At 29.9% G+C, this 13,874-nt stretch overlaps 2 protein-coding genes across 4 annotated transcripts; both read right to left on the bottom strand.

Annotated features, from left to right (window-relative positions):
- Positions 1–3,008: 3,008 nt before the first annotated feature.
- Positions 3,009–8,851, bottom strand: LOC112595444. Of its 3 annotated transcripts, none has more exons than XM_025340670.1 (6): positions 8,677–8,851; positions 7,089–7,316; positions 6,186–6,347; positions 5,876–6,086; positions 3,827–4,022; positions 3,009–3,628 (listed from the first exon to the last, which is right to left on the bottom strand). In XM_025340670.1, exons 2-6 carry the CDS (start codon positions 7,260–7,262, stop codon positions 3,445–3,447), a joined length of 927 nt encoding a protein of 308 aa, XP_025196455.1. In that variant the 5' UTR covers positions 7,263–7,316; positions 8,677–8,851; the 3' UTR covers positions 3,009–3,444. The 3 variants fall into 3 exon arrangements, with proteins under 3 accessions (XP_025196455.1, XP_025196454.1, XP_025196453.1); XM_025340669.1 differs by lacking the exon at positions 8,677–8,851 and adding an exon at positions 8,550–8,655; XM_025340668.1 differs by having other exon boundaries at positions 3,010–3,628; positions 8,664–8,851.
- Positions 8,852–10,034: 1,183 nt separating this feature from the next.
- Positions 10,035–13,464, bottom strand: LOC112595547 (telomerase reverse transcriptase-like). The gene has a single exon (XM_025340796.1). It carries the CDS (start codon positions 13,316–13,318, stop codon positions 10,694–10,696), a length of 2,625 nt encoding a protein of 874 aa, XP_025196581.1. The 5' UTR covers positions 13,319–13,464; the 3' UTR covers positions 10,035–10,693.
- Positions 13,465–13,874: the final 410 nt, after the last annotated feature.

Genomic DNA, 13,874 nt, shown 5'->3' with positions numbered 1-13,874 from the left:
GAAAGCTCTCAAAAATATCTAAAATAATTTAACAGAAAAAGTGTAAGTAGGTAATCACAGATCATGAAATATTTCTAATATCACAAATCATAAGCAACTTTTTAAAACTTAATTAAAGTATTATAACTAAACAATTCATTTTGAGCTATTTATATTCTTTGGGAATAATTTATAATACTACTTTATGTTTTTTTGTAGAGTAGATACTTAAAAATAAATTAAATCAATAGGCCAATAAGAATATAAAATACTTATGCCAGGTTGCATAAAAATTAATTAATTTAATGGATTAATCACTGGCTACTAAATCATGTTCAAGTAACCGTTAACTAATTCATTAAATATAATGTGATTGATCATACAACCTGGTACAGCGAGCACTTGCATTTTACTTCTAAGTATGTTTCTAATTTCAAAAATTTTAGTAGATACTTATAACAGACTAATACTTCAAAAAATGAATTAACTAATTTAAAAACTTCAAATTTAACTTAATAAGCCTTAAAATAGGCCAGCAAAAATTACAAATAATTATTTAATAAGAATTTAATTTAATAAATAATATTGAGAGTACTAAAAATTAATATTATTATTATTAATGTATAGTTGTGCGAATAATTTAAATAAATTAAAATTAAATAATAAAAATAAAGTACACAAGTATCAAATCTAAATAAAAATTATATATGTGAATATAAATGAGAATAAAAAACAACCGATCAATCATCATCTACAAATTAATCATTTTATAAGTTTAGGTAAATATTTTTCTAATTTCAGAAATGTTTATAATATTTATATTTATTATGTTTCTAGTGTACCTTATCATTGAGTAAATTACTTTAGTTTATAGTAGAAATGTTAAATTTGAAATCAATGAATATGATAATTGATAAGTTATTGTACAAGAAAAATTATTCTAAATCTGAATGGAGAAGTTAGGTTTGCCTGTAACTCTAATAATGTTTTTTTGTTTATTAATATTGATTTTAGTGATTCAGAAGTTAAACTATTTTTTTCAAAAAATAATTAGTTTTTAAAATTAAGTGTATCATATAAAATTATATAAATTAGTAAGTGGTGTTAATAGATTAATATTAAATAAAATATTTTGAAAATTTAACTATGTAAAGCTATTTTAAAATATTTTTTATTATTCTAGAATTTTGAAAAGTTTGTGAGAATTTTAAACTTTTGACTAATCTAAAGCACCGACTAGATCCAATTTTCCACAAAACATTACTCAAAAATGGGCACAAAAATAAATAATTAAAAAAGAAACACATTATTGTATAATTGTCTCCCACTGAATATAATAATATAAATTATCTTGTTGTTTTATTTATTTTTGGTTTTTAATTATAATATTTATGGAGTAGTTATACTGTGCATTATACAACAATTAAAGAATAATAACTATCTGAAGCCAAAAGATTAAATCTGTAAAATGTTCTGTTTCTTAAATGAGCTATATACCTACTTGTATAGTTTAATATATGTATATATTTAAATACTGCACATTGACAAACATAAATACTTAAGATTTATAAATAAGATCACTTAATTTTAATGTATTTAAAGATTTAAATGAAAAAAAAAAAAAATGATTTGAAACAAACTATACCTACAGTTTATAGATACATCAAACATAAATATTTTTTATTGAGTACACATATTGTCTAATTAAGAATAACAGTCTGACTTTAAAATAAATATTTTGTAAAACTTTCATAAAGAAATTTATAAAATTAAATTAAATTACAATATTTATTTATATTTAATATGAATGCTTTTGCCTTAAGGCCTTTAATTAAAATTTTTTTATTATATTTAATAAGATATGTAAATTTATTAAGTCATACTAACACATATATTATAGTTGGTAACTATAGAAATATGGAATCTTAAAAGTATTTTTTATTTTAATCTTATGATTAAGGATGGACTGGTTTAGATTCTCAGTTCTTTGGTTCCGTTGGTTCTCCAGGAATTAAAGGAATCGATAATTATCGGTTCTCATAAAATAATTTATCGGTACCAGTTCTTATTAATTTTTAAAAACAACACACTGATTGACGTTTTGAAAACATCCTGCGACATTGATGGAACTGTAATTATGTATCAGACCATTGTGCATACTATACAGTAATACAGTATACACTTCTAACATAAGACTCCATATTCATCTGGTTGTTCCTACAAGTAGTGTAAGTAGCTAAGAAATAATTTAGCTAACTCAAGATTTAAATGTACCCACTACAATGGTACTTCAAAATGTATAATAATAAGTTGTTAATATTGAAGTATGTGAAATAATTATTATTACAGATAAACTGTTTTATAAAATGGCACAATAACGTGATTTTATGCGAGATTACAATGAAAATTAAAGTAAAAAAATGTATAATACGTATACGACACCTAACTATTATTTTTAATAAGAACCAGTATCGAGAACCAAAGAGACGTTTTTGGGAACTGGTTGAGAAGCGGTACCGATCATTTTTTAAGAACTGCACCGTGCCAACTAATAATGCTTTAGTCTAACATTTTTTAGACAGCCTAATCTAAACAATATTAAATTAATAATAAATACAAATTTAAAAACTAAACCGTATTAATTTATTTAAATTTAAAATATATGTATTTTAGATTAATATTAATTTTACTTTTTTTTTTCAAAATGTATACAAGTTACTCATACATACATATATATATATACTATCTACAAGTATAAGAATAAAATTTAAACTAGAATATATTTTTTAGTTGATTTAATTGATCAATTATAAAGAAGACAATTTAAATAATTATTAGAAAATGTAGAATAATATGATTACCTATCTATGAAAATATTTTAAAAACAATAATATAATTTGGATTTTCTTTCAAGGTATGTTTCATGTTAATACATAATTTTTTAAATCTGTAGGGTGCATTTATACGAATTATTAGTGTTTTTATTATAAAACTATGTACCATAAACATTAATTTAAATTATTTTTATTAGCTTTGTAACATTGTTAGAGCCCATATTTCAAACCTACATGACATAATAGATACTTTTACAAGCTAAAACTTTAAAAATAAAAAAAACTGTGGTATCACAGTAATATATTTAATGAAATATGCACTCACATACAAACTGTTAAGTAACTAACAAAACAAAATGTGTTTAGAATAAAAATAACATTTGTTAATAGTAATTTTACCATAACTAAACAATATCTGAAAAGAAATAGGCATTATACATTGGCTTTTTAATAATTATCTATTTAATGACATCTATACTGCCTAAATACATTATTTTTATAACATTCATCATCATATTAATTTTTATAGATACTTTATATTTTAGACGTACGTGGTAGCTGTCGAATACACAGGACCTTCTTGGGAGCGATCTGTAATCTGTACCATAGTTACACCCGCTCCCTTTTTTTGCTAGGATGATTTTGGAGCTGGGGCTGCTTCTGGTGGATCTGATGGATGTGCTTTCATCCAATTATATAATGGTAGTTCACAACAACAAAGCATTTTAATAAAACCAGGCACTTCAATATAAAGAGATGGCGGTATAGGTATTAATGGTGAAGTGGATCGTTTGTACAGCTGATAATGAGCATTGCTAAAATTTAAAAAATAACATGATTAATAAATATTAAATTTTTATAACTATTTATTTAGTGAAAAACAGGATAAATCAATTACACATTATGGATAACACTAATCTTTAAACTAATTAACATAAAATCAGTATATTATCAAAAACTACAACACATAACACAGATTACAAAAAAGTAATTTATTTATTTAGTTAACATACTTTCTAAATCTATGATCAGAAACTCGTTCTAAATGTGGAATACCAGACAGAAAAAGTATGATAAATGTTGTAAAAATTGGTGATATAACAACAATATACTCGGGTCCTTCAATCACATTTAATGACACAATAAAAACACCCCACCACAATACAATTTCTCCGAAATAATTTGGATGCCTAGACATACTCCACAAACCTATAAAAAGATAAGCATATTATAAATTAAAAATATATAACAGTAATATATTAGTCTTTCTTTGACTTTTCTTAAAAGTGTAATAATATTTTTAAACAAATTGCTTTATTATTTGGCAATGGAATTTTTAACTATACATGGTTATATTAATATAAATGTTCAATACATTTTAACATTATTTTAAATATGACAGTTTATAAGTAATTTTAAATTAGTTAATACTACCTAATTATTTTATTATTAATACAAATATTTTTTGTTATTGATATAAGTCTCAGCATTTATAATAAAATCAACTAATGCCATTGACTAGATTATAAACGTGCAATTGATAAAATTTAAACATATATTAGAATATACATTTTTAACTTAGTATTATTTCTTTTATTTTTAAGTACATTGTGTTAATGATAATTGAAAAATTTTTATATCTTACCATAGAAATGTTCAATTTTAACCAAGGTTTTTTGTTAATAAAAATACTAAAGAATACTCATAGTTATACTATTCATGTGGTTTAATTTAAAATTCATGCACTTTTTTAAGTTTTACAACTAACTTTTTTAACAACAATTACACATAGTTATTTATTATTATTATTTTTTTTTTTTTTTAGTTTTTGTAATTTAACTTATTTCCTAAACTTATAAGTAGCTAAAAATAGTAATTTTAATATTAAAATTATTTACATTAGTAAAGTATAACATTATTTTACAATTATATATTAATATACACTTAACTCACACAATATAAATTCAAAATACAAGTAATTTAATTTAATTTATAACAATGAATTTTATTAATACAGATTAATATTTAATCTAACTTAATAAAAAAAATAATCAAATGATAATTTAAGAAAATAAATAATTGAAATATTGTGGGTAATGACTAATGAGTAATGATTAGGGGCGAAATTTTTATGCAAATGCATATTCTTCTACATTTAACTTATAATAATTCTGTTTAAATATCTTAACATTCATAATATATAAATTCTGTTATTAATTGTTTTTTGCAAATTTCTTGATAATTACATAAAATGTGCATATTTTATAAATACCAAGTAGAATATTTAAAATTTTACTCTAAGTTTGATATATTTGTAAATGCCGATATTTCTGACAAATATTATTCGACCAAACAAAACAAAATATTTTACTATAGAGAATTCTAGCTACAGACATACAACATTGAATAATAATAGAAGCATTATCTTATAAACATTGGCAAATATATAATATAAATAATCTGATTTCTGGGACATAAGATTAAGCCAACATAATATTATAGGATTTCTGGAATTATAACCGAAGAAATAAGTAATAATGATGGTCTTAATTGCAGAGTTGTCACTGGAGGATTTTTCTTGCTTCAAATATGCATCCATTGTGTCAGCAAACATGAAAAGAAGTTTTTCGAAGTTTAAAAGGTTGCTACAAGGCAATCGTGAAAGTTTTCAATTTGATAATTTAAAAGCACATTTTGTTACATCGTGTTGTAACTCTTTCAATAATTATTAAAAAATTTATGCTACTTATACATTTTAAATACTGATATTAAATTGTATTTTTTTCACTTAAATATATTTTTTAATTTTTTTAAAATGTTTTTTTAACATACAATAACAATTTTTTTGTATATTTTTTAATTTTTGAGTGCATTAATATGACCTGCATATTTAACGATAATTTTTGTATACAAATTCAGGCAGCATTAGTAATGACTAATGATCTGATTTTAAGGTTTGTAAGTCTTAAATTTCCAAGTTTAAAAAAATATATTTAACAGAAGATATTAATAAGAGGGTTATTTTGACTATAGCATGACTAAAGTAGTACTTTTTGACTTACCATCATCACACCACTTTCCTTTATTTGTCTCTTCACTTCTAAATGCATACTTTTGTAAATCAGCAAAAGTTTCGATAATGAAGCCAAAAATAAACACACAACAGCCAACAGTATCCAAAGTTGTCATAGTTTTAGGGGCTCCAGCTTTTATAGAATTATGGGGTGCATTGATAACAATAATAGGCAAACTAACAACAAGTACCCAAATAGCCTGGAGAATAATTAAAAAAGTAAATAACAAATTAGTATAACATAATATTAATAATAGTTTATAATTAAATACATTGCCAAAATAATACTTAGATCTTACTTGAAATGTCCAAAACACAGCAAAGCGAATCATATTACTGCGTCTATCTGGAAATGTAGCATCTCTTCCAATTTTTATTATTCGATAAAACAAATAAGAACTTAATCGAGCACCCCAAATACATACAAATAATGTTACCATAAATTGTCGATTATCATGTGTCTGTATATATATAAAAAAAAAGTAATGTACTAAAATAAATTTAATTACTTAAATTATTAAATTATTCTTTTTTAGTTCTTTATTACTAATTATTAGATTAACAAAGCATATATTTTTTCTGTATCAAATTTACAGTATCTATTAGTTAATAGTGTTAATACCAAAACATTTTATTTAATAAGCTAATATTTTTCTTTCAATTTAATATTTAATATATTTGAATAATGATAAAAAATTATTCCAATGATTAAATTAATTTAAGTATTATAATTTTTAAAATGAATATATTTATATTTTATATACTAAATATATTTAGATATTATTGTTAAAAATGTATTCAAATCCAGGGACTTGTATATGCAATATTTATACAATATGTTTGGTTGCCTATACTATTTTTCTATACTTTCATATAAATTATAAATTTATAATATTACAGGTATTTTTCGACATTAGTCTAAATAAATAAAATAGTATATCGTCAAGTATGTTTAATTTGTAATAGTTTAATAATAATTTTATATCACTACATACATTTTATAAAATATAATTGTATATAATGTAATTATTATAAAATATTTAACTCAAATAGTATGGTTAACATATCATTTAATAATTTAACCTAATTTTATTCACTTTGACCATTAGGTATTTAATTAATATTTAATTTATTAGTTTTGTTAAATCAATGTTAATAGTAATAACTGATATACTGAAAAGTAATAATTTAGCATATTTTACCTGAGCTAATCCATATGTTAGCACACCCACTAAAATGAAACTTATACCACCAGCAAAGTCTGCCACTTTATCATACTGAAATGTAACAGCAATAGTGAAAAATAAAAGTTGCATAGCCACAACAACAATAGCACTAATGCCCAAATGATATTTATCCAATACCGCGACTGCCATTTTGATGGCTCATCTACAAGTATGTGATACTACATGATGCTCTTACATAAGAATCTGTAAGATCATATGAAAAATAATTTTTTCTAAAGATTAAAGTAGATAGTAAACATAATTTTAATTAAACGAACCAAATGTTTTTATCCTAATAATCTAGAAAACAACATTTTTTCTATACAATAAAACTGGTAATTTCAATTAAAATAAGTACCAATTTAACTTGTAATTTTATTGTTATATTAAGGATCTAATTGGAATAAATCTATATGGTTTTTGAAAAGGTAAAGAAACTACTGATCATATATTCATGGTAAAGAATATAACAAAAAAATACTATAAATTTGGAATAGACTTTTATTTAATATTTATAGATAATAAATAGGCATATTACAGTTAAGGAAATATGTAAATAAAATAAAAATATTTAGTAAAATTTGAAGTATTAAACTGATGATATTATAGTGATAAAAGAGACTAAAGAGAAGGAAGCAATTTAACTCTGAAATTACTAAAGTCCATATTATGTTTATAGAGCTATTTATAAATGAAGAAAAAATAAAATACTTTGCGATTTCAAAGAACAAACTAAAAGTTAATGACTTATAATAATAAGAAAATCATTAATAAAATGTAATGATAAAAAGGATAATGACATTTAAATGAAAATGACTTTGTAATATATCAAACTTCAATCAAGAAATAAAAATATTTGATAAAAAAAATTAGGAACTACTAAAATTATAAATGCCAGATATTATTTTGTGTAAATTGATTTGTGATATACGATTGAAATAGTTTGGTCATGCCTGAAAATTGTTTGATCAATTGGTAAATTGGAAAAATAAATAGAACAAGATCTAAAAGGAAATCAAAGATATGGTGGATTGACATAGTTACTTAAGAATTGAATAATGTGTACTGGAATACTATCTTTGAGGTTACATATAATATGGAAACCTTAATGAAGGCAGAAATAGTTCCGAATGAACTGAAAAACTGAAGAAGAAAGAATAAAACCAGAATGAATAATTTTTTAAAACTATTTTATTATAACATAATTTTAATTAAATATTAACTATTATCAAGACTTTTTTGTGATACTGTAGTAGAGTTGAAGTTGTAATAAATACCAAATAATCTAATAAGTACTTAGAATTGCATCTAATTTTTTCATTAATGTACCTACTGATAATTTAAAATTTTAAAGATTTTCAGGAAATTGGACATAATTATTGCATGTGTACAACAATTATTGCACTACAATTAAGTATAAAACATTAGTAATTTTACCAATTAATTGGTGTTAGACGATATTGAAGACTTGTAAATCACAAACCATTTAGTTCCACTAAGGAAAATGAAAATAGGAAAAAGCTTGGGTAGATCACCTTACGAAGTACTTACGAGTTGTGAGTACCTAATTAGACATTAAGGTATCGCCACATAATTTCATCGTAATGCAAAAATGACAAGGATATTTAAAAACGAGCAAAAATAACAATAAGTTAAAACTATAAATCGACAACTTTGGTAATAGTGAATCGATCATTCGAATATTCAATTTTTGAGATCAAAAATATTATCAATTTTAATTTTTATTGTTTGAACTTGACTATCAATAGTATACCATAATAAATAAATGGTATATAAATTTTATCAGCTGATATATACCGCATGCGCATTATTAACTATTAAATAGTACGAGCGCAGACGCAGAGCCAAAATACGAAAATGAAAGTAGCAGCTGACAAGTGACAAGTATCTGAAACGAATTTATTGTATAAATACTATAAATAATATATTATATAAATATTGGCCTTTGTTTAAATGATAAAATAGATTTATTTAGCACTGCAAGCTATTGCCTACTATTACTAACTTTGATCATACACATTACACACAGTAGCTAGTACAGACTACAGATTACCAAACATCACTACACCAGTTCATCAAAGACATTACATTTTCGTGAACCTGTGTCAAGTGCCATATACCTATAAGTATAGACCACGGCTTTAGTATAGACTATATTCTGTAAAATCTTATCACAGGACAGGGAATAAATTAAACTTATTTAATGTTATGAAATTGAATGCCTTAATGGTTGCGTGTCCTACACTCCCACCCATTTATGTAGGTAATTCATGACGAACAATCGTTCAAAAACTTGACAATTAAATTAAAAATACTATCTCAACGGAGTTTTCATTCCATCAAAGCTAAAAAAAATACAAAAAAAGTGATTAAATCTGATACCAAACAGTGTCTTTGATATTAGACAGTAGACACTATACATTAACCAAAATTAAATGTGATTTATATAATATATCATGTATTCAGTTACCTACCTACCTAGGTAATTTAATAATCATCTTTTATATTGATTACTTGTAATTTAATTAAAAAAACTAGGCATTCTTAACACAGTTTATGTATTAATTATTGGACATAATAGAAAAAATAAAAATTGACTTTCTAAAACTACATTTTTAATAGATCTGTATAAACTATGAGGTATGACTGAAAGGTTGATATTATAATAATTGTATATAATATCATGAAATACATCACCTATGTAAAAGCATAATATTTTGTAGTTAAAATTATTATTTAATATTTATAGGCTAACGATTAAATTTATTAGTCCGCAATAACTGCCATATACGAGTACATATAATATACATATATTTTTAGGTCGTAAAAATATATTGATTTATTTTTGAAAGCAATGTAATAAATGTTATGACATTTTAAATCAATATAGTGACTATTTATAAGATGATGGCCTGATTAAAGTTATAACTTTTAAACTTTATTATTGAGTAACAGCGTCGTTTTATCTAAACTATCGTCCCGGTAATAGTGTTGAATTTAGCGAGGGTGATGAAATAGATGGGGGCATAAGGTTGATGTTCCATTTTAAGAAATCATACACATCCCTTTATTTTAAATTGTTATAGACTCAGTCGTATCTGCACTTGATCTACTTGTGTCTCGATTTAAAAAACACTTAATCAATAATAATATAGGTACTATCTACGTACCTACTTAGTTGAAATATTATTATTTTTTAAACTATCCAACTTTAAGTCTTTAACCTAATACCAAGAAAGTAAATTGATTAATCGACATATCAATAATATTTTTTTTTAGGGTCCTTCAGATTAGTAATTCTACCTCGGCTTTTTAGACTTGTGTTCTGTACTTTCAATACATATTAATATATTATCGTTTCTTTACAGACGTACAAACAGTCAAAGAGACTAAACAAATAAACTAAAAACTTGAAAATTATAATAATACTTAAAATAAAGTGATCGAGAACAAGATACGATGCTATCATAATGGTTAATGAGCAGGTAACAAAATAATATCAATAACAATAACAACAATAGTATTCTAACGGCAACGATAGTGGGGCACGGGCGAGTGCATCAACTGAACATCTTGGCGAAATCGCGGTGTCTCAAGGCAGCCCTTAGGACGCGAGTGACGCACTTGCGTCCGACAGAAGTCTGCGCGCACCGGATCTGATGCACAACAGACGCGACTCGGACGTCGTCCGGCGAAAAATGTGCACGGAACATGGTGGCATACACCTCATACACGATCCACTTGCATTGCATGGCCGTGACGGCCGAGTGCCGGACGGAGGCGCGCGCATTGGCGTACACGATCCGTGCGACCGCGCGCACCGTGTTGACCAGGAACGAGGGGTTCAGATGGAAGAAATATTGCTTGACTGCCGTGATGACGGCGAACGCCTTGTACGCGACCACGGACGCCACGTTTTGGGCCACGGTGGCCACCGAGTTGAACGATTTGCTGACCAGCACGATGGGCATATGATGCCAGCCGGGCCGACTGACTTTGGCGTATAGTGATCGGCCTGGCCGACCACGGCCCAACCCGTAGTCGAAAAAATGCAGGGGTCGGCGGTTTCGGCACGCGGAGGCGTCTTTGGTCACTTCGCCCGTGGCCGCGTTCAACCGGAAACCCAAGAATTTCACGGTCCTTCCGCTGCCGCCTTTGTCGTCTAGGTTCGTCTCGGTCTTGGACCGGTTCAGCCGGAGCCCGTACTCGTCAAATCCAGCGTGCATTGCGGCCAGGTACCGACGTGCGGAGTCACGGTCGGGCGACACGAACAGGTAGTCGTCGACAAACCGGAACAGCCGGCAGCCCGATGAGCTGTCCACCAGGTCTGTAAGCCGTTGGGCGTGCAGATCTGCCAGTAACAGGTCGCACAGGGCCACAGACAACCTGTCGCCTTGCACTACGCCCCTGGTCATAACTCGCCGGAGGCCACCCCGCTCCACAACGTTACACCCGATGCACCGGCGTACCGTGTCCCAGATCCGGAACAACGGCACCACATCAGTCTTGTCGTGGAACACAAGCGAACCACCTTGGAACTCCGGCGTTGGTAGTCCGCCAACGTATCTGCGCTTCTTACAGTACACGGTGCTGCCACCGCCGATTTTCACCTCGTCCACCGTGTGCACGGCCACCGTCTTCTGCTTCTTACCAAAACGCTCTTTGATTCGGTCTCGGACGACCGTTCGCAGTTTGTCGTGCATGAAGCTGGTGAATGCGTCACGGAAGTCCGTACGCACGAAGTACAAGGTGGCACCGCCACGGGACTCTTGGAGCGCCTTCCATTCACGGAAGAATTGTGGCCTCGTCAAGGACCGGTATTCGAGCGGTTGGGAGCGTGACAAGCATCGCAGAAACGTCAGACAATCGTCAGTCAGCCGCTTCTCGTTGATGCCTTCTTTCAACCGCAGCTTGAATATCAGACGCACCCCATTGGGTTTCGCGTACGGGCATACTTTCCAGTTCCTGTACGATGATGACGACGGCTCGAGTGGGTTTGGCTGGATCTGCTTGAAAAACTCGCTACCGTCGGCCATCAGCGGTGATATCTTCTCGCGACACATGTTCGCCCACTTAGCCTTAACCATGTAGACGACACCGTTGTTGGGCGTGGTGGTCATTACGATCTGAAAGCAGTGTACAATCCTGCCAAAGACGAACTCGTTGATCAGCCACACCAGCGTTTTGGTCGCTATCTCGGTTCGTCGGTCTTCGGCAACGCCGTTCAACCATTTAAACTTTTTCATCTTGATCTTGTGCACGACGTGCTGCACCGTGTAATCGTGGAACTTACCACCGTTCAACACCTGGCACAGGTTGTCGCAGAACTGGTCTCGGTTACCTGCCGTTCCGAACAGCTCTTGCGGCACGATCTTACGCACCACCGTTCTGGCGAACGACTTAACCCTACCTAATGGTACCTCGGCCGATGCGCAATCGCCTACTACGTCCTGGTAAATGTTCCAGTACGTGCGTGAAGTGTCCTTCTCTGCCATAACTTTGAGCTTGCGTACAAGCTGGTCGAGACACGCCGTGCCAACGTCCGTAGGACGACCGGCTATCGTGCCGATGACATCGGTTTGTAATATGCTGCGCAACATGTCGGACGAGTCTTGGCGTCCGATTGGTTGCACGTCCCGTAACAGGCCCGCAAAGTTAAAATATTTCCGTGGTGGCGGTGGTGGCAGTTTCGGTGTCCACCGCGAACCGGCCCGGACTCGGAACGCCTGCAACACTTCGTATCGGCCCGCGTGTTGTGATGGCGATCGCACGCAGTAGTATACGTGTCGGCCCAATGGTACAAACAGCAGACAGTCAAACAGCAAGCGGCGCATGATACGGGTACCGACGATGTCGTAAAGCCGGGCCCACGGTTCAGTTCGGATCAAATCGCTGACGGTCATCAAACATCGATAAACGTATCCAGAGCTTTCGTCGTTGTCGATTAGCTGCGGCTGGATTTTGCTGTCGCAGTATAACACAAATTCGTCCAGGCCGACGGTGGGTCCGTCCACGTCACCGAGGTTCCGATAGAAGACGTGTGCGTCGTAACAGACAATCACCGTATGAAAGTCCCGCAACATTACTGGATCCATGGTAAACACGGTTTCTGGAGATTGCGAGAGGAGTAATAGGAACTCTGGTAAGCTGTTCGTGATGAACTTGTTTGAGTCCGCTGCCGGCATTGCGTCCAGCAGTCGTCAATCATCAAAATCGTATTAAAAAACTCGCATTTTTGATACAGTAATACTCAACTAATCAATTATTTTATAGTATTTATCTTATACAACCGAATATTTAGTAATAAGTAACAAAATTATGAAATCAAACACAAAACCGTTAACCGCAATACTGTTTATCACAGGCGTTTTCACAAATCACGATATAGTTATCACGCTATCAGCCCCGGTTCTTCCACCGAGATAACAGCGGTAGATTGAGAAATAATAAAGTCGAGGCAGATAAAAAAACACAAATTTATAATCACGGCGTGGAAATGCCACAATATAATACATCATACAATATTTATTGTACATATCTGTGACCGTAATATGTCTTAATTACAATAAGATAATATATTATCCATTACTGTAGTGGCGTAGTACCAACCTGAAAAAAAAATGTAAAAAATACTATTTTTTTTCTAGACTTAATATTTTATTTTCAAATATTATTCTCAAATTATGTTGTTTGCACTGTAATCGAGTAAATTGGATCTACAGAGCGTGAATGTGGTTGGAT

Source organism: Melanaphis sacchari, unplaced genomic scaffold, assembly GCF_002803265.2.
Source record: "Melanaphis sacchari strain LSU unplaced genomic scaffold, SCAv2.0 Contig27_pilon_pilon, whole genome shotgun sequence".
Taxonomy (NCBI): domain Eukaryota; kingdom Metazoa; phylum Arthropoda; class Insecta; order Hemiptera; family Aphididae; genus Melanaphis; species Melanaphis sacchari.
The sequence above is the reverse complement of the archived record's forward strand: the minus strand, read 5'-3'. Positions and strand labels throughout refer to the sequence as shown.